General features: G+C 39.9%; 2 protein-coding genes across 3 annotated transcripts; one reads left to right on the forward strand and one right to left on the reverse strand.

Moving 5' to 3' along the window:
- Window positions 1-2,604: 2,604 nt before the first annotated feature.
- On the forward strand, window positions 2,605-25,308 carry slc5a10 (solute carrier family 5 member 10). Of its 2 annotated transcripts, XM_077569935.1 has the most exons (14): window positions 2,605-2,709; window positions 2,795-2,900; window positions 4,085-4,165; window positions 4,239-4,444; window positions 6,304-6,439; window positions 8,582-8,601; window positions 13,104-13,109; window positions 14,966-14,993; window positions 16,800-16,901; window positions 16,979-17,129; window positions 17,822-17,990; window positions 22,180-22,395; window positions 24,171-24,264; window positions 24,451-25,308. In XM_077569935.1, the coding sequence occupies exons 1-14, from the start codon at window positions 2,614-2,616 to the stop codon at window positions 24,636-24,638; spliced, it is 1,599 nt and encodes a 532-aa protein (XP_077426061.1). In that variant the 5' UTR covers window positions 2,605-2,613; the 3' UTR covers window positions 24,639-25,308. The 2 variants fall into 2 exon arrangements, with proteins under 2 accessions (XP_077426061.1, XP_077426060.1); XM_077569934.1 differs by lacking the exons at window positions 8,582-8,601; window positions 13,104-13,109; window positions 14,966-14,993 and having other exon boundaries at window positions 16,794-16,901.
- On the reverse strand, window positions 5,242-15,515 carry LOC144054710 (protein FAM83G-like). Its single transcript, XM_077569931.1, has 5 exons — window positions 14,062-15,515; window positions 12,316-12,483; window positions 10,611-10,735; window positions 8,137-9,451; window positions 5,242-6,121 (listed from the first exon to the last, which is right to left on the reverse strand). Exons 1-5 carry the CDS (start codon window positions 14,560-14,562, stop codon window positions 5,765-5,767), a joined length of 2,466 nt encoding a protein of 821 aa, XP_077426057.1. The 5' UTR covers window positions 14,563-15,515; the 3' UTR covers window positions 5,242-5,764.
- Window positions 25,309-26,701: the final 1,393 nt, after the last annotated feature.

Below are 26,701 nucleotides of genomic sequence, written 5' to 3' on the forward strand. Positions count from 1 at the left end.
TTTGATGAAGAAGACGACTCAGCAAAAGGAGGAGTGGGGTGAATGTGTGTCACTGACTGCGATGCCTTCTAGGACTTACGGAAAAAAGGGTGTGAGATTTTAATGGGGATACAGGCGTCATTTCAATAACTGAATGTTGATATAGAGACGCGAAGAGATATACAAGTGTGCAAGGATGTCCAATTCCACCACCAACTTCTACGCGCTGTCTCAATCCTTCAGCGTCTCTGACATCATCGTCATAGTAACCTACTTCCTTCTCAACCTGGCCGTAGGCATCTGGGTAAGTCGCAGAGATGCATTGAGGTGAATATCGAGTCTTATACCCTCGTCGTGTTTGTGTGTACGTTCCAGTCATCATGCAGGGTGAGCCGGAACACGCTGAGCGGCTATTTCCTGGCGGGACGAGACATGGCCTGGTGGCCAGTAAGTTCTCCATAGCATATTTTACACTTATCTTGTTGTGATGTTCTTAAATTCATCGCTCTGATTTCAAGATCTCACCACCACAGCAAATGTTTTGGAGACAATTTTGCACTTTTTGCTATTGCCTTGGTGTGATGTGATCCCACACTCTAAAAACAGTTGGATCAAAAATAACCCAAATATGGGTAAAAAATGGACCGATTCTCTACTTGGGTCTATTTGACTCATTTTTGAGTCAAGAAATGGGTCTTTTAGTGTAAAACAACTCATAAATATTGGTCAGATTCTTTACTTGGGTAAAAAAAAAAAAAGGGTCAAATTGACCCATAAAGTGGATCGGTCCATTTTTGATCCAAAATTGGGTTACTTTTGACCCAACTGTTTTTAGAGTGGAGTATGTAGCACTGTATAAGGAGAGAGGATACCATATTTGGTCATTGAAGTCCAAATTGATGATGGATGCCCAACTATAGAACTATGGGAGTCCTAACTGTCACAAAAATAATGATAACGACAAAAATTATCATTATCTATAATGGAGCGAAAGCTACAGTATATTTAATACAAAATAAATTGTCTAAATTTTAAAACATTTTTCCAATGATTACCACAAGATAAGGATAAATATAAGTCTTGAACTTAACTCCAAAAATATTCTGCGGTACAAATTATACTAGTATAGTATACTAGTATAATAATATTTATTTTTCAATTTTTTTTTTAAATGAAGTAATAATCTTCTGGTTTAAAATAATATTGTATTGTGCTGCTATAGCATATAATAAAAATATCCCCCCACATTTTTTTTTCAAATATATTATCATGAAAAATACTTTTCTGGGGTTTAAATTATATTATATTGATATAGAGCATTATGATAACACTTTTAAATTCCCAAAAGTATTGTAATAAAATAGAATAATATTAATTTATATTTTTTCAATAAGATCTTTTTTTTTAACATAATTATGTATGTTTAATGTTTAAAAAAAAATCTGCAGTCTTTTCTGGAGTTAAAGTTGTATTATACCGGTAAAGCATTAATTGAAACAAGCAACAGTTATATTATTATGATTTTTTTTTTTTATGAAAATAAAAAAGGACCTCTAATGAACTACAATGTATTGGTGTTAGAATTATATTATATCTAAAAGCCTAGTCTCTTCTCATTTTAATCACAGGTGATCCAATACATTTTAATTACTGTATATCTAATTATAATATATTATTTTATTCAATTTTAAATGTGTGTGAATTTCTCCACTGTGGGATAAATAGGTGGGTGCATCTTATTTTATCTTATCTTATCTTATCTTAATGAACTACACTTATTTACTGAGGTAAAATTGTTGAATTTCCCAGATTGGGGCTTCCCTGTTTGCCAGTTCAGAGGGCTCGGGTCTGTTTATCGGTCTGGCCGGGACGGGAGCTGCTGGGGGCATCGCTGTCGCAGGTTTTGAATGGAATGTGAGTGGACACGCTCATCCATGCGTTCGCAAAAACAGTAATCTAGTGTTTGATATTTACACAAGGCAGCTCAGAAATTACATTTATTTACAATGCACATTTGTGTGAGTTGAAAAATTATTTGTGCTGTCTCGAAAACAACAAAATGATGCATTGGAGTCGTGTGTATCTATTTCAAAATATTGTTCAGTATCACAAGCTATTTTCAACACTTTTAATTGACCAATAATTTGTAAATATAACACCCAACACGTGTGGATTGACCAATTGTATAGATTCGTGAAAAAAATTGAAATTGACCATGTTGTGACTTTCTTTCAGGCCACTTATGTGTTGCTCGCGCTGGCCTGGGTGTTTGTTCCTGTCTACATCTCCTCGGGGGTTCGCCTACACACACAAACAACACACACACACTCACGCACACACATATACATACACACACATGCACCGTAGGCTCTGCTTGTCACGGCTGGTTCAGCAGGTATTTTGAGGTGCCAAAAGAGGCACTGTCCTTACAAGCATTCCCCGCCTTGAAAATTCCCCAGCAGGGTGTCACACAACCCCACCACACAACTCAGCTGTCTTTGAGCATCATAAATTACATCTTATTACTCTATAGGCTCATAAGTCATTTCAGAAAAAGAGGGAAGTGCAAATGACACACCGCAGCACGTCACACCGAGGTGACAAAAAACAAATGCGTTTGTTCAGATCGTGACAATGCCCGAGTATCTGGGCAGGCGCTTCGGAGGCGAGAGGATTCGAACCTACCTGGCTGTCCTCTCACTGCTTCTCTCCATCTTCACAAAGATATCAGTACGGCACACAAAAAAAAAAGACACCCGCTGACCCAGTTGGCAATGCTCCAAAGTTGACGCTTGTCCATCATTCCCTGCATCAGACTGACCTCTACTCGGGAGCCCTGTTCGTCCAAGTGTGTCTGGGTTGGAACCTGTACTTGTCAACCGTCCTCATGCTGGTGGTCACGGCGCTCTACACTATCGCCGGTATGCAAACATTCGATTCGCAGACGCACGCAGAAACTGCACTGACTGATGACGCTCATTACTTTGCTCTAACCGGGGCCAAGTTGGTCCCGGGCAAGACTGACATGTAAACACACTAAAGTGAAGATGGATGCTTTTTACAGATGATTGTAAATTATACTGGAGTATAATTCAAGTCTGTTGTGACACTTCATTATGTGCATCTGTACAATCTAATGAGATCTAATGCGAAGTAAGTTGTATGCGTCCTCACGAGTCTAAACACAGCATTCTGATTAATTGGTTTGCGGAATATGAATTAAGCAGCAAAATCCACCTGATTTTATGGATATCAGAAGGCGGCCATTTTGCCACTTGCTGTCAACTGAAAATGACATCACAGTTGTTCAGGGCTCCGGTAATGACAAATCACGGTTCGGCCTGCGAAATTCACATGAGCAAATTCAGAAAACAGTTGAGCCGTGATTGGTCGCTACATGATGTCATTTTTCTGTCGACAGCAAGAAATAAAATGGCTTGTTGCTTAATTCATATTCCTCAAGAACATTATTAATCAGAATGCCATGCTTGGATTAGTGGAAGAACATTTTGGGGTTGACTTCCCTTTTAAGTAAAAGTAAAAAAGTACAGACTCTGAAATGTAGGTATCTAATAACTACAAAAAGTGAAAGGTAAAAATGTTCTGTTTTTTTTTTACTGTCAATATTCATTTTGACAAAATTCTCTGTACAAGGGACGATTCTATGATCAGAGGTTCTATAGTGCTAAGCTACTGACCTGCTTGACTTTTGTCAATATTTTGAATATAAATAATTATTTATATAGATTTATGTAACAAATATAAAATATAAATCTTCTCTTTTCTTGTCCCTCTAGATCTACCCAAATAGGAGTTACAATCTTCATGGGCATCCAGTCAGCTAGCTTGTTTGTAGCACGCAGCTAGCTTCTCTCATTCCAATTCAAACAAGAGACAGCAGCGCTATCTCTGACCACATAAAATGTTTCCTTGCAAGAAAAAACATCAGCAACATAACATAAGCATTGAGCTAGTATTAAAACACCAAAATAAAATGTCGTTATATTCAAGAAAACATCCAGCTTCTATGTTTAGCTCTGTGTGCTCAGCAGTGTTGCCCTAACCAAAATGGCGGCAATGAAGACTCTCGCTGACTTCCTCACAGGTGGCCTTGCAGCTGTCATCTATACAGACACTCTTCAAACACTTGTGATGATTGTAGGGGCAATCATTCTCACCATCACGGGTATGTGCATTCATTTCATTTCCATTCATTAATACAGAAATGCGGTCGCTAAAAGCGTAGTCGTCGTTCGCAGCTTTCAACAAGATCGGCGGCTACGGTAACCTGGAGAAAGTGTACAGCATGGCGGTGCCGAGCAAGATCATACCCAACAGTACCTGCCACCTGCCTCGACAGGACGCCATGCACCTGTTCCGAGACGCTGTCACCGGAGACCTGCCCTGGCCTGGCATGACGCTCGGGCTCACCATCCTGGCCACCTGGTACTGGTGCACCGATCAGGTACATCGTTTGGATCAAATTCCCAGCTCAAGGATTTAGTTTTTATTTTTGTTTTACCTTGGGAAGCTCCAACTGCGTTTTGGTTAATTGGTGACCCACATATCTAAAGAATAGAGCAGTTTTTGTTTTGTTTATAATTTTTTTTTTTTTTAATTGTTTGTGGCAGTTGTCAACAACTTTGCATGATCCAAAATGACCTTCATCACCCAATCAAATAAATCAGGTGGACATAATAAAGTTTGGCCTTGACGGACTTTTTTGAATGCTTATCCAGTATTATTAACTATTATTTGGTGATCAGGATTATGCAAAAACTATGCAAAACTTTGTGGTTGGGTGGCTAATAAACATGGCTAAGGAGTGTATTGTATCCCCTTTTTCTAATGTTACAGTCTACTTGCATTAGGCCCAAGTGAGGGCTGTGAATCACCAGAAACAGTAGATGGAACTGTGATGAAAATAGCTTGTATCTTGAAATTGGCAAACAGTTTGTAATACGTAAGCATCTTAATCTCTCAAGTCAACAAATCAGATATATTACGGACTGTTTGGCAGTCAAATATTCATGCAAAAACTACAGAGCTCAACACGAGGAGAATGAAGAAGCCTTTAAATTGTTGTCTTTTTTTGACGTTACGGTCCGCTTGCATTGATGCCAAGTCAATCAGATCTAGCAGATTGATATGAGGTGAAAAAAAGCGTTAGTTAGCAAAGGAAGCATTTTTTTCAGCCTTGGCGGAGGTCCGTGCTCTACATGAAATTACATTGTAGTATGTCTAAAAGTCAAAAACCGAATATTTCAGCTCAATTCTTATGTTTTATTCGCAACATCCACTTTTGGTCCCACATCATGTTAATAAACACCAAGCCGCATCTGTACAATTCAACAAGGCAAAAGGTTGTCAACAACAAACCCCGCCCCCCCCATTTGTCAGTGACCAATCACAGTGATTTCAGCACCGGGGTCATTCAGAACCCACTCCGTTGACGTGGCTCACAACACAAAAGTTGCATGGTTGAGTTTTGTAAGTAAAAAGATTTACAGTGCAAAAATCTGAACGAGTCATTGTCAAGGGGCTCAAGTAAAGGAAGGTCTTTTGTAAAACTCTTTTGTTAATCCAGTAAAACGTATGCGCGCATACATTGACATTTCACCTCCAGGGTACTGTAAGTTATTTACAATCAATTCCTCGTTGATGATATGCAAAAGTCGACATTCATTTCCACGTCATCTAAGCCGGAAGGTTTAGACAGGATTCCATTCTTACAGTAAACGCCACCCATTTGTCAACATCAGCGTACCTGGACTGGCCATCACTTCTACCTGGAGGCCCTGTTGTTGTTTTGAGTCACTTTCTTCTGCGTGGCTCCACCTCGTACCTTCAAATGTCGAAAATTGTTCAGCTTGGACTGAGGTGCGAGTCCCCCGGTAGGCGAGGAAGTGTGCGCTCCCTTCCTGTAGCTTGGGCTGTGGCGGCGCGGCGAGCGGCTGGATCGGGTCTCGGGCCGCGTGAGGGCGGCGTCCGGCTGAAGCGTTTGCCCATGCCAGTAGCGATGTCCTCCGATCACGGGGGCGGCGGCTCGCTGAGGGCGGTGGAAACTACCCGGTTTGGCGATGACCACTTTTGTGCCTCTCAGCCTCCCATCGCGACCAGGAGATCTCGATTGTGGGAACATCTGCACAAAGTCAGAAAAGCCGTGTTAGCGGAAGTCATCATTCAATGCATATCTCACTAGGCGTACCTCCTGGAGTATTACTTGGTACTACAATATTTTCACGTTTTTTTTCAAGTTATGCTCAGTACTTCTTAGGAATAAATCTGAATGGATGACACGTTAATATTTCTCGCCATTTGCAGGTGATTGTCCAACGATCCCTCGCCGCAAAAAACATGAGTCACGTGAAGGGAGCGTCCATCCTGGCTGCCTATCTGAAGATGCTGCCCTTCATCTTCATCATCCTCCCTGGCATGATCAGCCGCGCTCTCTACCCAGGTTAGAACAAATAGATACGGTAAGCTGTGTTTTGGTGCTTTTACGGGCGCTGTTTTGATGGTTTTAGTCTGAAGGAAAATTAGCTGGCACTGGCAGGCATGTTAACATACCGTGTTGTTCTCTAAAACACAATGTACTGCATCCTTATTGCTAGTCTTTACCAATCCCTTCAGTACTATTATCCGTTTAAACGTTTCAAGGAGACATATTGTGGAAAATGTACTTTTTAAAGGGGAGGTTAATGGAGGACCTGTCAAAATTCTAAATAAATAAATGACTAAAAGTGAAAATAAAAACGGATATAAAAAATATATAATTCGAAAAAATTAAATCCAAAAAATAAATATAAATGGAAATAAAAACAACAAAAAATATATATGTACATAAATAAATACATTTGTATTATTATTTTTTAATTATATTGTTTTTTATTTTCACTTTTAGTCATTTATTTATTTATTTAGTCAATTATTTATTTTGAATTTTGGCAGTTTTGGTCCATACTGCCAGGTTGAAATGTTATTCAAATAAGGGGGCGGTCCTAATCGTTTCTTGGGTTGCAAACTACCTTTTATTGAGCGGCTCGGCGAACAAGGAAGTCTCGCCGACTTGCATGGAGAGCTCCAGCAATGGACGACTATCTTGTCCACTGTCACCTCAACCGATTTCAAGCATTTTAACTCATCCTTCAAGGAAAACTGAATATTGTGTACTTTGACTACGCAAACAGGCTGCGTACCAAATGAAAGATCGCGTTCCATTCTTTTATTAGAAAAAATAGTATGTTTCTACCTCATCTCGTTCTTTAGTAATCAACCGAGGGGCACAAAGGCAGAAGCGCAAGTACTGGGACGCGGCCCACACGTCGCAAACCGGAAACGGAAACAAAGAACGTTGAAAAGCGATACAATGCTGCCATCTGCTGGCTATAGCTAGTGCCTGTTTTGGGAATTTTACACCCATTCACAAAAGGAGCTTGCTGCGCAAGACGTTCCACTGCCCATTGAGTAAACATCAATTAACGTTTTTGCCGGCATTCATTCGGATTTTAGTAAACGTCATTAAACGTTTTTGGCGGCATTAATTTGGATTTTAGTAAACGTCATTAAACGTTTTTGGCGGCATTAATTTGGATTTTAGTAAACGTCATTAAACGTTTTTGGTGGTAAAAGAGTGCCTGCCTATAAAGTATGAAATCAAACACCAGGGAAAATTTCTTTTTTTATCTGTCTATTAGATAGCCATTACACACTTTTGGGCTAATTTACACAACAATTGACCCACAATGAGTTTTTGTGATACACCGGCTATAGTGTCAAAGCCAAAAGGTAAGCAAAGCTGCATTGGGTTATGTTGGATGCACAGATTAGAGTTGACGACTAAAAAACAGTACATATTTGATTGCTCGGTCAAGTTGTCCACATGGTGAAGAACGATAATGCGTCTAAGAGTGAAAATAATTGTATTATCTTTATGGGGGATTGCTTTTTTCCGCACTCTGACCTTTGCTCCCTCAAGTAGAAGCCGCTGTAGTCAGGGTAACAAAAACTGGATTAGCCATAGGTCCAGTAGTGCATGGGGTGGAGTAAATAGCAAGAAATAGGGTGTGTAAAGTGATCCTTGCGGTATTTTGACAAAAGCATGTCAAATATGTTATTTAGAACTATTTCAAATGGTGAAAAAATAAATCTTCTCACCTGTCCGAAGCGCTTGTGCGATGAGCCGTTACCCTGCCTGCGCAGCTGCTGCGACTGGCGGATGAGGGAGGCGCTGTCCTCCGTCTGGCTGTGGGGCTCACGCAGGTCCAGCATGCTCTGAGAGAGGCGGGCCATCATGTTGACGCCGTCCATAAGCCGGTGGCCTCGGCCGGACCCCGCGCTGCCCCTGTCGGCCAACGGTTCGGCGGGCTGCTGCGGGGCGCAGTCGAAGTACTCCTCCTCGGACACCGTAGAAGCGCTGGACGGGTGGTCGGCGGCCGCTCGGTCGCACATGACCTTGGTGCTGTCCTGGCTGCCGTTGCCGTTGCTGCCGGAGTCGGCGCCCTCCTCCTTGGAGGTGACGCGGACGAGGTCGTTGTGGGAGGAGCTCTCCGTGTTGTCGATTTTAACCAGAGTGACCTGCGCTTCCGCGGGCTGGTCCGAGGGGGTTGGGTCTATGACCAGGTGCAGCGTTCGGCGTTTAGGGACAGGAGGGGCTGCTGCTGCTGCTGGCGTATCTGGAGTTTTTCCGGGGTTGTCCGCCGGCTGAGGCTCTGCAGGTGGCGCGTGTGTTTGTTGTGTCTCCTGTGTGAGAAGTGCGTCGGGCTGCTGCTGCGGGGGCCCTCTAGAACCTGCCGCATCAACGCTGTCTTTTTTGGGAGTCGCGTGTTCCTGCTGCTTCTTGTTGGGGGCAATCTCAGGAGCCGAGGTATCACCAGTTGCAGGTTCCGCTTCGCCTTTGTCGTCCTGACCGGACTCCTCTGTTGGACTTGGCTGGGTGAGCGACGAGCTGAACCGAATGGCCTGGCTGACCGTAAAGCGCTCGGACCTCTGCAAGTGAACCTGATTGGCTCGTTTCTCGTCCCTGATGTTGATGAAACCTATCACGTCGCTCGGCGGGTCCGGTTCGGGCCAGGTGGGGAGGTATGGGATCAGGTAGGCTTTCTCCATGTTGACCAACGCCGGATGTAACTGCGGCTCCTCGGAAACTTCCTTAAGACGCCCCTTGGGAATTTTTAACCCAGCGGGGAGCTGTGAGTTCTTGTTGCTGGAGTTCTGGTTTGAAGAGGTGGGACTTGCAACTAGTGCATACTTGGGGTTGATGAGCTTCTTAGCAACAGAGGCTGGCACCACAACGGGGGCGGCCTGAGGCAGCGGGTCGGGGACGGGTTCGTCCACCAAGGGAACCTTGCTGAGAGACACGCTCCGTGACAAGAGGAACAGTTCCCGGAACTGGAAGTCAAAAGTCTCCATGGATTGTCCTGTGATCATTGTGATGAGGTTACGGTCCAAGCGGGAAGAGGACCACGTGAAGCTGCAATGTCCAAAAACTGACATTATTAAATGCTAGTGTACCTTCAATAACTTTAAATTTGAATCATCAATCACTACAATTTACAATACTGCCTGACCACATTCCCGACCGAAGACATTTTTGATGTTACGAAGGGTGCGCAATTAACTAGTTTGCACTGTTGTGATGTCATCACGAGGCATAATATGACACGCTCAGTTACTGCTGCACTTTTTGGATTTTCTCATTTCTTCAATCGATTCAATTTCGATTCACAAGAGTTCAGTTCGATTTAAATTTTTCATCGATTGGATTCACATCAATTCAATCCGATATTGATTATTTATGGTACATCAATTCATCTTAAATGTCCAAGACGTGACAAAAACGCCACAAACATTAAATTACAAATTTTGCGGAGGCAGTAACTGGTTAAATGATTTTGTTTATTAATGAAGGTAACGTGTTATAATCACTTAAGTGTTACTCAAACGTTGACATCAGCAAGGATGAGCTGAAAATATTTACAGTATTTCATAATGCCAATTCAATAATTGCAAATAAATATAAATTCAAAGGATTCTGGATGGTATTAAAGTACAATAAGTCAGGTCTTTCATAAATGTAAAAAAATATTTATTTAAATGAAAACTTTTAAATTCATGAGAACAGTAAATTTCAAGAAAACAGTAAGAAACAAAAAAAAAATTGGCCGTTAAATTCTATTTCCTTATGATTTATGGGGAAAATAGATATTAAATTAATCGATTCATTGTTTTATGAATCAATATCAGGCTCGAAAAGGAAAATCAATTTGATATTGATTATTCGATTTTTTTATGTGCGAGAAGTGTTTTGGTAAATATGACTTTTCTACTACTGTGCTAGTGCAGGTTAGTGACAGAAGACGGCATGTTCCAAATTACATATAATTATTATTATTATTTTTTTTTTTATGATATGGGAAAGAAAATATCACTACTGAGAAAAATACTTTCTGCTCTATAGCACAATAGACCAGGAAACAAGTCCAAAATGAACAGCGGCGTATCAACGCGCGGAACACGTCACAGCGATGGAAAAAAATAATGACGTTTCAAGGAGGATCTAATTGATCAATGTATTGATTCAGAGATGCTGCCCAACACCTTTTCCCCATATAGCGTTTTATCAAGCGCACCTGTATGAACCGGAGATGGCTCTGTCTCCGTCTACAAGGATAAACCTCTGGCTCAGGGACCCACGAAGCTTCTGAGCCGAGCGTGTGAAGAACTCCACGCCTCCACAGCAGCGCACGCGGAGATTCTAAACACAAAAAAAAAAAAATGTTCATGTGAGAGATTATCTACTAAGGAGACAAAAGATTTTTTGGGGGGTGAACAAAGAGCTTGAAGCTAGGCGGATACTCCACTCGCACCTGTGTTGTGTTTACAGATGCTGCAGGTTAGCTGTGCGCTTGTGTGACACACCCTGCTGTGTTTGTCTGCCCTGTGATAAAAAGGTGTGGCGTTTGCCGCTACGTCACCTCGTGGGTAAAAGTTGCTGGCGAAATATCACAGGGAGCGCAACGGCATAAAGATAATGATAGATAAGACGGGGAGGTTGAAAGAGGGGAGTGAGATATGGTTTATGTATGAGAAGGAAAGTCACGTTTAGGCGGTAATGTCTCCAGTCTGCTGTGCAATATTTGCAAAAGCTCCATTTAAGTGTTTTCTGTTACCGCCCCAACCAGTTTCACTTGGAGAGGCGATGAATCAGGAAGAAATGTAGCCTATAGCGAGTAACGAGCTGCTGCTTGTTGACCTTAGTCACGGCCTTCAAGTGAGGGCATGTATCGCTTTGGGTCTCTCATACTTTCTCCCGCGAATGGAGACATACAAGGTGGGTGATATGGCTTCAAAATAAAAAAACAAAATTCACCCGAAATCGAAAAGAAAACAAAAAAGTTATTTTCAAGTTTTGCTTTGGGGATTTCCCCTGACACCGAAAATAATTTTTTCCCTAAGCATTAATTTACAGTTAACAATCCCTAATTATAGCTTTCAAACTGCTAATTTGGCAACACTGGCAACTGCACACTTAAAAAAAAAAGAAAAATAAATTCTACTTTGTTCACATCTATGTTGATAGTGCAAGTAGTGCATTACGGAAGCTGTTTGATAAAAATATATTTTAAGACAAATAAACTTAAATTTATCAAAACATCGCCCAGTTCTACTGGAAAACATACAGTGGTTCCTCGGAGTTTAAACATAATTCGTTCCTGTGAAGCGTTCAAAGTCAGAATTTTTCAATTTCCGAAACATTTTTTCCCATAGGAAATAATGTAAATGCAATTAATCCGTTCCCAAGCTCCTAAAACAGAAAATTCCCATTTCAATTTCTATTTATTTTTTATTTATATATATATATATTTACACTCTGTAGAGTATTTAAACAATAAAAAATACCTTACATTTTTTGTTGTGGTGTGATGGCATCAGTGGATGATAAATGTTATGTTAATGCTTGCTTTAGTTCAGTGCTGAGTTTGTGTATTTTACATTTTGCATATTGTTAGACTACTAAGCGGTCTTTGCGTGCGTTGTTTAACGTCAGGCATGTTGTTGAACAGCTAAGGGGGGTCCTCGTGCCAGTATTTACAGAAGTAGTCACGGTAAATTACAACGGTGTGATAATCTCCTTCCTAATTCCACTGTGGTTCGAAAATGAGTTTAAATTCCCGAGGCATTTTTTTACTCAGATATTTTGGTTGAAGTCCGATTTGTACGAGTTCCGAGACGTTCAAACTCCGAGGTTCCACTGTACTTATCAGCAGGAGCCATCTGTTCCGCCAGTTCATCTCTCAGTTTATCAAAACATCATCTGTAGGCGTGTGCGTGTACCTTTAGGTGTCCACGATGCATATCAGCTCGGCCACACATGGAAAGAAAAGAAGGCACTGCCGCAATGTCGATGATTATGTACACGGGAACTTTCCGTCTATAGGCGGCGTCCAGCAGGTCTTGGAAAATGTCCACGTCGGTGAAGGCGTCCATCACCACGGCTATCACCTGCACACACGGAACATAAATTATGTTTGTGTTTATTATTCGACACCAGGGAAAATATTCATCAACTTTTTTTTGGGCACTATTCATCATTATTGTTATCTATGATCCTTTACTAAAGAAAAAGAGTGAAAATGCTGTTTTTCCATATTCAATTCTCAACACGGTATGTGAATAGAATATATTTGTCGGAACAATTAAAAGACATCTAACCACATTCGTAAATCATAAGGGTTGACATATGATGCCACCAAGTAAAACAAAATAAAAGCCAAACAAAAGATGAAGTTTGAGATACACAAATAAGTTGGTAAGAGTTTGTGCATGCATGGATAAATATAGACCACTTTTGGAAAGCTGAGCTTCTATTTTGCATTTTGGCTCAGATGTTGCTCCGAAGTCACCGTTCCAGTGGTTAAAAAACTCCCCTTAATTAGAAGAACAAGTTTCCTGTGTTATTCCAGCCCGAACGCTGACCTAGTAAGGTGGCATTTCATTTCAAGGCCTCGATCATGTGATGTCATGATGTCATGTGTTTTTTTTGTTCTGTTTTTATTTTTTTAAATAAGCACAGGCATGTTCTAGTCAGTCTTGTTTTGTGAATGCTTCGGCATGTGCGAAAGCGACACGTGTACGACAAGACCTTCGGAGTATCAATCCTCGACAACTCCAAAGTCAGATGACAAGGCACGATGACCCAGTTATTTAGGTCAGGACTCAGCTGCAGCGCTCAGCACTGCTGAAGATGTCAAATCTCATCTGTAAAACATCTTTATTCCCATCAGATGTTTGACAAGCCAGTAAGAAATCAGACACAAATTAAACCCACGAGTCGGGATCTGAAAAGCGATTGAAAATAAGAATTGTTTGTACGATTGCTTTGAGAAAATACTCTGATTTATTTCAAGTTGGTGCCAGATTTAAACCTGAGCTCAGGCCAAACCCAATCTTTTAATTTAGAAAATGAATCCCCAAATTAATTACGTCATTTGGGCCAAAATTTGAGCCTTTTCTCTCCTTTGAGATGAAGATGTCTGTGGTGTGTGTTAAGAATTATTTTTTTTCATCTGCATGTAAAACGGTCAACAATCGTAAATGTTAAAACTGTTTAGAATTGACAATCACAAAACCTCATGTATGTGTTTATGTGCTACACACAAACACATTTTGTGACGTGAAACAACTATAGCTAATTAGCAAGCAGCCTGGTTAGCTTACTTTCTTACATTTCTTCTTTTACTATGTTCTGTGGGACAGTGCTGCCTTTCACAGGTCAGTAGTGGTACTGCAACACATGTTGATTGGCAATACAGTACACCACAGACTCACCTGGTTATTTATTTTTATTGGAGAGATGCACAACCCCAAATATATATGTATATAAAATCTCTTTAAAGGAAATGCCACAGTTTCATATTGTAAAATGACAACAAGAAACTGAAACTAATTGCATACCCTCTCGAATTGAGCCATACCACGTTGAACCGAATGGAATAGTTCCACACTATGAAAGAAATTTCCTCAAGTAATTCGTTACTTCGCAATCTCAACACAGGTGAAGTTAGCTGCATTCATGTCTACCTTTTGGGCTGAAGCGATGCTCTTGCGCACGACCTCCTTGATATGCGACTGACCATAAGCGGGGGGCTGCGTGTACACGGTCACGCGTGTCACCCCACGGTACGAAATAGCTTCAGGCCAACCAAGGTCCAGCTCCGCCACCGAGGCCTCGGACCGGTCCGGCCAGTACTGTAGCGACACCTCGCCGTCCAAAGCTCCATCCTCCCCGGACCCCGGGGTCGTGTTCCCCGTGTGGCCCCCGGGAGTCTCCGGTCTCTGGTGGTGCTCGTACCCGGGCCGGTAAATCTCTGCCGTGTGGGTGATCCGCTCCAGTTCGGGTTCGGACAAAAACTCCCGGAGTTTGTTCTCGTGTAGGTAGTCCGTGAACGCACCACGGCCCTGGGCGATGAGCTTCTCGATAGCCAGCCGCTGGTCCTCACTGTAGAAGAACTCCGGCTTGCTCTGGCTCACACGCCAGTTGACGTGGTGGTCGTCCAGACATTGGATTTGAGACAACGCCATGGCTTCCACGAACCCACTTGTAAATAAATAAAACAACAAAAAACAACAACACTGTTTGTACTCTGCGATCCGTCAAAACTCCACAAATGACCCTGCTTTCATTCCGGTTCTGTCGTGAGCCACACCGGTAAGCGGTAACCTGTATTCCTCCGCCGTGGAACTTCTCATTTGAGGGGAATTAAAAAAAATCCAAGTTACAGGCGATAAACAAACACGAATGTCGACTTTCTCTCAAACAAACTCAAGGTGTTGTAAGAACAAAACTTCCCCCGCCTACAGCCACGCCTTACACCTGTCGAAGGGGGGGCAGAGACGAGACCGGCAGCACAGTACCGCTGGGCCCGGCGAACATGGGGGAGGCGGGAAGCTGTCTGGCGGATCGGATGAGTGTATTTGTTGTCAGCCCGTGAGTCAAGTTAGAGCGGAAGACGGTGAAAAAAAAAATCATTAATCTCCCTTCGCGTACAAGTGTTGAAAACAAATCGAGTGACTCAGTCTGACGAGACACTTTTTGTTTGTTCCTGGGGCCCGGCCGAGGGTGACGGCTGCCGGGCGGCTCAACAACGGTTGAGCTCCATGAAAGGCACACAAAAAAAGAGAACGAAAGAAAGAAGAATTCGCGGAATTTTGAATGTCTACGTGGCACTTATCTGCAAAGAAAACAAAATTCGCGAAAGTTAATCCAGTTTGCGTCAAACTACAAAAAAAAGTCATTCGACGTCCTCGGAGAGAAAACGTGAGGTGCCGGTGCGTGAGAACCTGGAATCCGGCAACGGAAGCCTGGATACCGGGGGACCGAGAGGCGGAGTGTCCGGTCGTCCATGGAGGACAAACTCCACCCTCTTTCTGGCAAGGGGGAGAATGGAGATAAACTTGTTTTCTCCCATCATAGAGCCTTGTATAAAATGTAGCTGCTAATCTAGAATGAAAGTGACTTTAAAAAAAAAAAAAGGGGGAAAAAAGGATGGCGTTTCCAAGGGAAAAAAACTGGTGGGTTTGAGGTAATGACCTATTAGGGTAAAGCTAAGCTTATCTGATTGTTGGTTAAATGATGTAACATACTGCAATCTTCACAGTATTTTATCAGTGCAAAGCCAACTGAATTTATATTGCAAAGGCCACAATAAAATACTTGTGGAGTGTATCATATCCTAGAGTTAGCCTTCAAACATTCAGTAATTCCCAATGCCTGACTTTTATTGGACAGTTAGCGTTTTTGTAAAATCGCATACATTTTGATTTCATTTCAGTAATTAGTAGTGCTGTCAAAGTTAAAGCATTAACTAATTTATTAATCATAAAAATATATCGCATTATACATGAATTAAAGCAGATTAATCACATTACTAACTCATTCACTGCCATTGACGACTATAGACGCCAAAAATTCGTGCAAACTACTTCTATTAGTTTAACAATTTTTCATTTAATTAAATTTTTTATGAAAACCTATATATTTTTTATTGTGCATTAATAACAGATATACAATTATCATGCGATTAATTACGATTAAACGGCCCTTATTTTTATTTTTATTTTTTTATTAGTCCCGTCAGGTGATACCTTTTTTTAAAATTGTAATTAATCACATGACTTCACAAGTTAACTAACGATTAATCACAAATTTTATATCTGTTCTAAATTTACCCAAAAAAAAAAATCCCTAGGTTTTCATACTCTTGTTAGCAAAAGTGGATTTTTTTTTAAACTAATAGAAATATTTAAAATTAATTTTTGACGTCTATAGCCGTCAATGGCAGGGAATGCGTCATAAATACTCACTTCATGCTAACGGCTAAATTTTTAAACTTGTCAACCATTCAATATTCTCAGAGAAATGCATGAAAATGTGTTCTTCAATGTAAGCCAAATAAACCAAAGTCAACCTGTTTTTGGCTTTGGCTTTTCTTGGAGCCGTGCCCCACCCGAGCGCAGGGTTTTACGGAAACGGACTAACCCACAAGTAATGAAAACGGGAAGTAAAAATAGCTTGCGTTCCCAAATGTCACAACACAGAACACTTGCAGATTGAATATAAAGGCGGTTTCAGTTTACATGAGCTACTTTAATCTTTAAGTATATTTCCTGACAATTTGAGTGCCCCCCCCCCCCTCAAGAGGGCGAAATGCGAGCAAAGGGACATGAATTGTGAATGAGTAGAATATTTAGTTACCACGACCATCTCTTTGTATGTAAATGACCTTTGAACCGTCAACCTCCTCATGTTTCAGACACAGTGGGATGCGTCGACCCCGAAGAGTGTGTGCGAGTGTGCGGGGCCGAGGTGGGATGCTCCAACATCGCCTTCCCCAAACTTGTCATTGAGCTCATGCCAAATGGTGAGAACACCTTCAAGAGCAAAGGTCATCGGCCTGTGCGTTTACGATATTCATTTGTTTGTGTATGTCCGGCACAGGCCTGCGTGGGCTCATGATCTCGGTGATGATGGCCGCTCTGATGTCATCACTGACCTCCATCTTCAACAGCAGCTCCACACTGTTCACAATGGACATCTGGAAGAAGCACCGGCCGAGAGCCTCAGAGAAAGAGTTGCTGCTTGTCGGCAGGTAGGAAACTATTTGGAACTCTTAAGTGTCCAAATTGGTGAAGGAAAAAAAAATCAATGGTGAATGAAGTCAGTTTTGCTTGTTTCACTGCCATTGACGGCTATTGACGTAAATTTTTTTTTTTTAACTATTTCTATTTGTTAAAAAAAAAAATCCACTTTTGTTAACAAAAGTATGAAAACCTAGAATTTTTTTTATTGTACATCTAGAACAGATATAACATTTGTGATTAACTCATTCACTGCCATTGACGGCTATAGACGTCAAAAAATAATTTGAACTATTTCTATTAGTTTATCATTTCCCCCCCCCACTTTTTTCTTAACAAGAGTATGAAAACCTAGAATTGTTTTTATTGTACATTTAGAACAGATATAAAATTTGTGATTAATTGTGAGTAACTAGTGAAGTCATGCGATTAATTACAATTAAAAATGTTAATTGCCTGTCACCCTTAATTTTTAATAATCTTTTTAAAAAAAAATGAATTTATGGCAGTGAATGAGTTAATCATTAGTTAACTAGTTAAGTCGTGCAATTAATTGCAATTACAAATTTTAATTGCCTGTCGGCCCTAAATTTTTAATAATCTTCCTTTTCTTTTTTTTAATGAATTTATGGCAGTGAATGCCATTTAACAATGTAAATGTCGTTTCACTACTGATTTCTAAGAAACGTCTCCACTGGCACAGGATCGTGACAGTGATCTTGGTGGTGGTGAGCGTGGTGTGGATCCCCATCTTGCAGTCGGCCAACAGCGGCCAACTGTACGTTTACATTCAGTCGGTAACCAGCTACCTGGCGCCGCCCGTCACGGCTGTCTTCACCTTGGCTGTCTTCTGGAAGAGAACTAACGAGCAGGTGACACTAACAGATGCCTTTAACTTGGTGATTCCCCCAAAAATGATTTATTTACTGCAAAATTATTTGTGACTATGGTAGCGACACAAGCAGAACATTTAAATGCTTTTTCAATAGATACAATTTCGCTTGTTGTGGTGATGCACGGATTTATGAATGGACTATCTTATTAATTGGCCCCTCTGGGGTGAAGCCATTTTCCATTATCCGCCATTTTAAAATGTAGTCTCAGTTTTAGTCCAGTTTCAATCGCCCTTGTTAGTTTTCATCATAGTTAGTCAACCTCATCCCGTTTTTAATTAGTCAATTTCTAGCATTTTAGTCTTTATTTTAATCCAAGAAAACATCCGTCTCGTTTTAGTCAACAAAAACTGTCAATGTTTTAATCTAGTTTTAGTCAGGACAATCATTTAACCCCTGTATTTTTTATCTCCATAAGATTATGTTGGCATTTCAGATCTAAAACTATTTCACATAAAAAATTCAATTTTTTTTTTCATGAAAAACAACTTGACACACAATTACAGTGGCTACTATGGCTCCATGCTACGAGCAAGTATATTTGCTAGCATTAGTTAGCGGTCGGTTTAACATTATTGTTGGAATGTTACAGCCGTTGGATTAATGTTACGTTACTATAACTATAGATTATTTTTTTTTAACCTTTCACCGTGAAACTAACTTCTGTCTGTCCCATGTGTTTGTGCATGTTGCACTCGCTAGCTAGCTAGCTAGCTAGCTAGCGAGTGCAGATTTGAAAGGAGGGGGGGCGTCACATGACAGATTAACAGAGACAAGATTTTACAAAATCATATCATTTTCGTCTCATTTTTTGTTCATGAACTAAAATGTCCATAGATTTTAGTCCACTTTACATTCAATTACAATTACATTCTGATTTAGTCCTAGTTATTGTTTATTAAGGAAGGTTTTAGTCTAGTCTAGTCAAGTTTAGTCCGGTGAAAAATGTGTGTTGGCTAAATTATTTTTGTTTAGTTTTTGTTGACAAAATTAACACTAATATATAAGTGCGTGGGGGTAATAACATACATTTGAGGCAATTAATTAATTAATTGATTGATTGATTAATTGCCATATCCCTGCTGACTGGTACCAAATGGTCTGGCAACTGGCTGCGAATTATGAACACAATGCGAGGCTTGATCGTCAGGCAAGGAACAACCGCTTAGAAATCTGGATTATGTTGATACTTTTCTGAACATTTTTGCACAAGTTGACAGAAAAGAATGGATTCATCGTAAGGCAGACTGATTCGATTTTGTAGAAGGTGACTATCCAAATTAGGCCGGTTTGCACATTGTGACCAATGATTTGAAAACCTTATGACAAGACACAAAATAAAGAAAAACAGCAAACAACTTGCTCTGACTTGCAACTGTTGGCGTTTTGCATAATGTGCTCTTATATGGCAATCATAGCAACGTTCATTACAAACTTAATCCATATCTACTTTGCACAGCATTGTGGAGTGTTCCCTTCCTGCACTTTTATTAGCCTCATATGGGATACAGCCGAGGGCCAACATTCCTCAATCATTGGTGTGTGTGTGTGCGCGTGTGCGTCCGTAACCTCAAGCATACTGTTTTCATTCCCGGTGTCGGAATTGTCAAGGGCTAATTTAATGCACTCTCCAATGCAAACAAATGAAAGTGCGTGTTCACGTCTGATAAGAGTCAGAGTGCAAGTAAAGAGAGATTTTATTGCAGTGAGATTGGGGGAGAAAAAAAAAAGATTATAGGTTGGCACAGCACAAATGATGCCGTCGTACACATGAAGTATACTGTAAATGCTTGTCAAGACCGGCCCAAGTTGAACTCAAGAGCCAGTCAATGTTTTTGTAAAGCAACTTGAGGGTGTGACGAGCTTTTCTTTTTCTTTTTTTTTGCTGACAGACTGATTTCCTTTTTTTTCTCGCCCTGACTCCCCATGCTAGTCTGTTCCTCTCAATCACAAAAGAGCACATACAAATGAAACGATCTGCAGAACTAACCAAGTTAAAATAGTCAAGGAATGCCAATGCGTCCACTTCTATGCAGCATTTAGCCTTATTGGTTCAGTATCATGTTCATTTTCAAGTCGAGCCCATATCTCTGTTACACGAAACAGACACGTTTTTTTTATTTTTTATTTTTTATGCTACTGGCGGTAAAAGGTCAGACGTGAGCAAACAAGCAGTAGTGTCACATGTTGCAAAGCTAGCAGTTTGTATAATGTTGTATGTACAGGAATGTAACACGCTCAACTTAACTTTATTCATAGAGAAAAAAAAAAAGTGGGTGAAACAAAGTATTGCACTGTAACAAATGTAAAATGATGCACATGTCGATCCAAAAATGTCAAGTCATGTATTTATTAAATGGCCCATTAATTAAGTTTTTAAATATAATTTGAAATAATTAAACCCCCATTCATGTATTTTACCTCATCTGCATCTTGTCTTACTTGCTTGATTTGAACATTTTCAGCTTTTGCATCAGATCTCATTAAGTTCTATCAATTTTTTTGTATTGTGATTGAACTATTTAATCTCACCTTACAAAAGTCCACGTTCAGTTTCAAAAAATGAACACAAAAAAAAAACAATTTAAATACAAACAGGTCCAGTTGTTGACGTTTGTTTTCTTGGCAGCGTAGCTGACTCGAACCAAACAGATGGCATTTTTTGCAGGCTTCAAACGGACACGATTGGGTGTCATTGCACGTGTGAAAAAGTAAGCGAGAGGTAGAACAATGGTGACCGGAGTTGCAACTTGCAGCGTGAGAAAGTAAGAGTGTGGTACGTGGCGAACGCACACACCTTCAGTGTGGCCCGCGACTGCTCCTCGCACACGGTCCACTTTTTGTACCGTAAACCTCACGGTGCATAACTCTCTTCAAATGTTGCTATTGAACTTCTGAAGTTGCACAATTTGCTCTTTCCGTGTATTATTATTTTTTAAACAAACACAAGCATCATATTAATCTGTATGAATTAATATGAAAGACAGTATATTTATCTGCTTCACTTAAAGTTGTTAACTTGCTAAGTAATTTGTCTTGCAATATTTTAAGTGCTGACTATGACAACTTCACAGAGATCTACCAAACAAGGGCAGTATAAACATAAATCATAAATCAGATTGTGTCACAAATGAGATTACGTCATGACAACAATGATACAAGCAAATCTCTGGTTTTATTGCTTCAACTTTTCATGTTTCATGAAACAATGATAGGTAAACATGTGGCGTGAAATTCAGGTACTGGATTTATTTAGACACTCTATAAATAAATAAAAAACATAAACTGTAAATATTTACTAGCGACCGACTGACTGAAATGAAGGTCTGAAATCTGAAAGTCTGTGATGAACAAAACGGTATCGACATATGGACTCTTTTTTTTGCCTCTCTTCTTCCTTTTTGGGACATTTTATGGCTATTTTTTGGACTTTTTTTCCCCTGTCAATTTTCTGACATTTTGGGCAATTTTGTGCACATTTTATGGTGATTTTTGGGATTTCGTCTTTTATTTTAGGATATTTTATAGTTACTTTTTAAACGTTTTTCTTTGATTACTTTTTTGATATAATGAATTTTTGACTTTTTGGGCAATTCCAAAGCCATTTTATGCTAATATTCTGCCTTTCTTCTTTTGTTTTTTGGACATTTTATAGTTACTTTTTGAGCGTCTTCTATCCTGCCTTTTTTTTTTAAATACAATTTCTGCCCTTTATTTTTGCAGGGGCAATTTTGTGTACATTATATGGTAATTTTCTTCTATTTTTGAATATTTTGGGACATTTTATGGTCACTTTTTTGGAAATGTTTAGGTATTTTAAAAAACTTTTTCATCTACCTTTCTTACGTTACAAATTTGGACTCTGACTTTTTTTGAATATTTAATTCTTTTTTTTCAAATTATTCTTTTTTTTAATCATTAATGCATTCAAATAATATGTTATCTAAAAAAATTCAAATAAATATGTAAAAATAAATAAATAATTTTTACTTTTTTTTTTTTTTTTTTAGATCCACAGGGAGGAACAGCCACATGTGCTAATCTAGCCATATCCAGATTTTGGCACATTTGGTTCAAAATCTGCTGCCAATGTAAAGCTATTACGGTTTTATCATTCAGATGACCAAAGCAATGGAACCTGAATCTGTCTGCGTGTTTGTGTTGCCAGGGTGCATTCTGGGGCCTTATGGTGGGTTTGGTGGTGGGCGTGTGCAGGATGGTGCTGGAGTTTTCCTTCCCCCCTGCCAGGTGCGGCGTGGTGGACTCGGCACCCGCGGTCCTGCGCCGCGTCCACTACCTCCACTTCGCCATCTTGCTCTGCGGACTCACTGCCATCGTGGTCGTCGTGGTGTCGCTTTTTACGCCTCCGCCGGGCCACGAGCAGGTACACACAGTACAGTTGAACTTTTGTTGCACGCCCGACAACACACTCAATTCTTCATCTTTTGAAATCTGCTGACATGGACTCTGTCCCTTTAAGACGACGATGCCTGCCATAATCACTATTTATAATCTGATTCAACTCAAGTCCTCAGTCCGTAATTGCTTCTACTTTGTTCGCCGGAGCAACAACAAGCGAGTGTTCACATGCATTTTTATTCATGAAGCAGACTCCCAATGCACTTGGCCACAACAAATACATTCTTTGAGTCACTAGGCAAAAAAGCTGTTGACCAGATTTAAGAGCCGGAATGCAATTGAACTGGTAAGATCCATTTTTACCCTCAGGCTATGCCCTAAAGCAACAAGGCGTAGAAATTGGACCCTAAAATAACATAGTTACAATCATGGTGAAAGTTAAACTGGCTTCAGCTTGTTATAGGAGAATATTGTTTTTTTTTTTGCCGTTGCCACGGTAACCCACATTTCAGTGGACCAGCCACATAGGATTTAGCTAGCTTAAAATGAAATGAGACATAATGCATTTTTGTCACAATTCAAAAGCAGTTTTCACACGTCTGAATAACATGTCTGACATTCCTCCATCAAAATAAACAATGGGGAGGGAAAAAAAACCTACAGAGCACCTAACATCCAGTTGTTACATTCTGGTTTCAATCACACTTTTGTGGCGGTCGGTTCCCTGTCATAATGCTGAGTGCGGCTTTCGTTGCCATGAGCACAAGGGGCGGAGCTAGCACATGTAAAGAAGTCAGTTAGGTATTTGGTGACTTTTCTGACCCTCTTGCCATTTTTTTAAAAGTGGTAAGCAACCAATCTAACATTTTATTTATTTATTATTTGCAATTGTTTTCTTTAAGAAAAAAAAGATTAAGAAACAATTAGTCCACGTCAGTGAGCTATTCGTGGGTTTCTAAAATTTAGAGTTAATGCCCCCTTGATAATGATGAAATAATATATTAATAACATATTTTGACAAAAAAAATTGGGGGGTTTGCTATAGACATCTCCCCAAGATTCTTGGCCACCTACTTCTGCTAAAAACGGTTGCATCCTTAGTGAAACAAACAATTCAATTCAACCCCTGAAACTTTTAATAAACATAATTTAATCAGTATTTGGTTCAGGTATTCGTGTTTTCAGATTATTATTTTTTTAACGATTTAGGCCATTATTTTATTTAACAATTGGACGATATGAAGGATTAGCCTTCTCAAATCAACTTAAATTTCAAAACGTTAAAAAAAAAAACGGTTACTTTATTACTGTCCTGATTACATTCAATCGTTGTATTTAATTAACACAAAATGCACAATAACACAAAAAAATCCTCATGGTTTAATTTATTTGATTTCAAAAGATTTTGGGGAAAATTGGACTGGACTTTTTGTGCATACTCATAAGTAATAAGTGTCCTATTTTTCTCTGAAAATGTTGATGATTGATTCAAATTTGAACTCAGTCGCATATTCACACATAGACAAGATTGCTGATTCTGTTTAGAAAAAAAACAGTCATTAACAGATTTGGAACATCAAAGCCCTTGTGTATAATGAAATCCTGACTGATTGTGCTTTGAATTTATAGACACAAAAAAACATATCGTCAATATCCATGTTTAACTTGTACACATGCCTGCTATTGACAATGCATTCATTTGTTCACATTGGAACAAATCCAGAGGAATTAAACTGAATTTCTTGCTCTATCAACCCACCCAGCAAATGTATGAATATATTTTTCCTCGTTGATCTGCAGTTGAGGAACCTGACTTGGTGGACCCTGACCGAGGAGTCCCCCAGAGAAATCCCTCTACAGAAAATGTCCTCTGTCAGCCACCGTAGTTCTCAAGGTGGGCACCAAATAAATCACGTTTCTTTTTTTACCCTTCCCATAAATACTCCTAATTGTACAACTTTAAAGGTTGCAATGTACTTTGTAAGGAAAGCCTCCATCTTTCCATCCATCCCAGTCATTCCCACACACAAATGATGACACAGTAATTGAGCAACTTCCTCTTGTGTGTGTGTGTGTGCAGACTCTGAGCCAGCGCATCAGATGACTTGCGGTCACGGCCTCCGATTGTGCATGGCGGCATTCCGGCGCTTTCAGCAGACTCCCAGAGTTCCGAGCGTCCGCGAGAGCGCCTTCTGGTCGCGCTTCTGCTGCGCGAACGCCCTCCTGCTGGTCAGCGTGAACATTTTTCTCTATGCATACTTCGCCTGAGCTTTGGCGCGTGCGCACATCCTGCCTCGCCCCGATCTCGCTGAGCTCGCGAGGCAGTATCTGCAACAGGAACCACAAACTCTGCCCCCCCCCCACCCCCTCTTGTCAGATATTTCTATCAAGGGAGAGAAATGAGTGGGATTTTTAGGTGCCTTCAAATATTTAAGGATAGATAGATAGATAGATAGATAGATAGCTAGCTAATAGATAGATAGATAGATAGATAGATAGATAGCTAATAGATAGATAGCTAGCTAGCTAGCTAATAGATAGATAGATAGATAGCTAGCTAGCTAATAGATAGATAGATAGATAGCTAATAGATAGATAGCTAGCTAGCTAGCTAATAGATAGATAGCTAGATAGCTAGATAGATAGATAGATAGATAGATAGATAGATAGATAGAAGGGGTGTGCCAAAAATTGGATTTCTCATAAGAATCGCAATTCTCATTTAGTACGATTCAGAATCGATTTTAAATGTCCCAAAATCGATTTTTCTTGCCCTTTTGATTGTGTGTGCCTTTATTGGTAGCACTGTTCATGTTGTACGTGATTTGGCCACTTAGGGGCAGTGTGGTTCTGATATACTGTTAAGTTGTAGCCACATTAGAGAGTAGAAGGAAAAAGTCACGATCAAGTTATTCCAATAAAAGTAGGGCGGGGGGGGGGGGGGGGTTGCAGCGTAGGAAGCGCATATGCTGTTAGCATGCTTCTCTGTATACATTCCTGAAGCGTTTTGTATAAATAGCCGTTCTTTTGAGTGATAAAAGTGCCGCAAGTAGCGCTCTAATTAGCATTAGCAAGTCAGACTGGAGTAGATTGAATGGAATGGAATCAAATCAAATCTTGAGACATTCAAAGATTCCCACCCCTGATAGATAGATAGATAGATAGATAGATAGATAGATAGATAGATAGATGATAGATAGATAGATAGATAGATAGATAGATAGATAGATAGATAGATAGATAGATAGATAGATAGATAGATAGATAGATAGATAGATAGATTTGTATTTAAGCAATGTTTTATGTGTTAATAATTAAGTATCGGAAGATAAATCTAATAAAATTGCCTTCTCTGGCAAAATCTCGTTAGCATCTTTAAAGAATAAAAAAAATTGATATTGTAATTTCTGAATTTGTTTGACTTTTTGTGTTCGTCGCCTGATTTTGGTGTTTTTGTAAATATAATAATGAGAAACATTTCAGCTGTGTGTACAGAGTAAGAAACTGGAAACATTATTAAATGTTGGGCAAAGTTGAATTTGTTCGTCTCGTTTTTTGGGCAGCACGGTGGACTTTACACTTCGAAAACACTTTTGGAAAAACAAATCCTAATTCCAAGAATAGTGGTGAGCATGTCGAACTGGTTCAGCATTCCGATCTCTGGATTCCGGACTTCCTGTATAGAGTCGTCCAGCTTCCTCTCTCGTTCCCCAAAACATGCATGTTAGTTTCATTAAAGAGCTTGTTTGTTTACGTGCGCCCTGCAATTGGCTGGCGACCAGTCCATTGCGTACACTGCCTCTCACCCAAACTCAGCTGGGATAGGTCATCTGTCACCTTAATGAGGACAAGCACAAAAGAAAATGGAGGAATTGTTTCAAACATGGAACGAAGGTAGGAGCTCTTTTTTTTAAGTTTATTATGCACTTTTTTTGTGTTTTTTGTTGTATTTTTTTTGTATTAATTTTTATTAATTTTTGATAAGCTTCTCTGATGTTTACAGTGGGAGTGAGCGATATTAAAACAGCAATTTTAAAATACAATTCTTTATTCATTTCTAGTACAAGCTTGATAAAAGGGTTGCAGGACGAAAAACATGGATTGCAACATTTACTTATTTAAACTATTAACATATAGAGTATATCTCATCTTTGTGACTCGGTCATCATAGTAGATCATTTAAAAGGTTCACGCGTGTGCAAATATGCATTTTTGCCTGATAACTTCATTTGCATGAAAATGATTAAAGCTCCTGTTTAGTGCGATTCTCACAGAGTGAAGTGACAAAAATGATCTGTTTGTGAGACAAACGAGCTGACATCAAGTGTATG

Source organism: Vanacampus margaritifer, chromosome 7 (assembly GCF_051991255.1).
Source record: "Vanacampus margaritifer isolate UIUO_Vmar chromosome 7, RoL_Vmar_1.0, whole genome shotgun sequence".
Taxonomy (NCBI): domain Eukaryota; kingdom Metazoa; phylum Chordata; class Actinopteri; order Syngnathiformes; family Syngnathidae; genus Vanacampus; species Vanacampus margaritifer.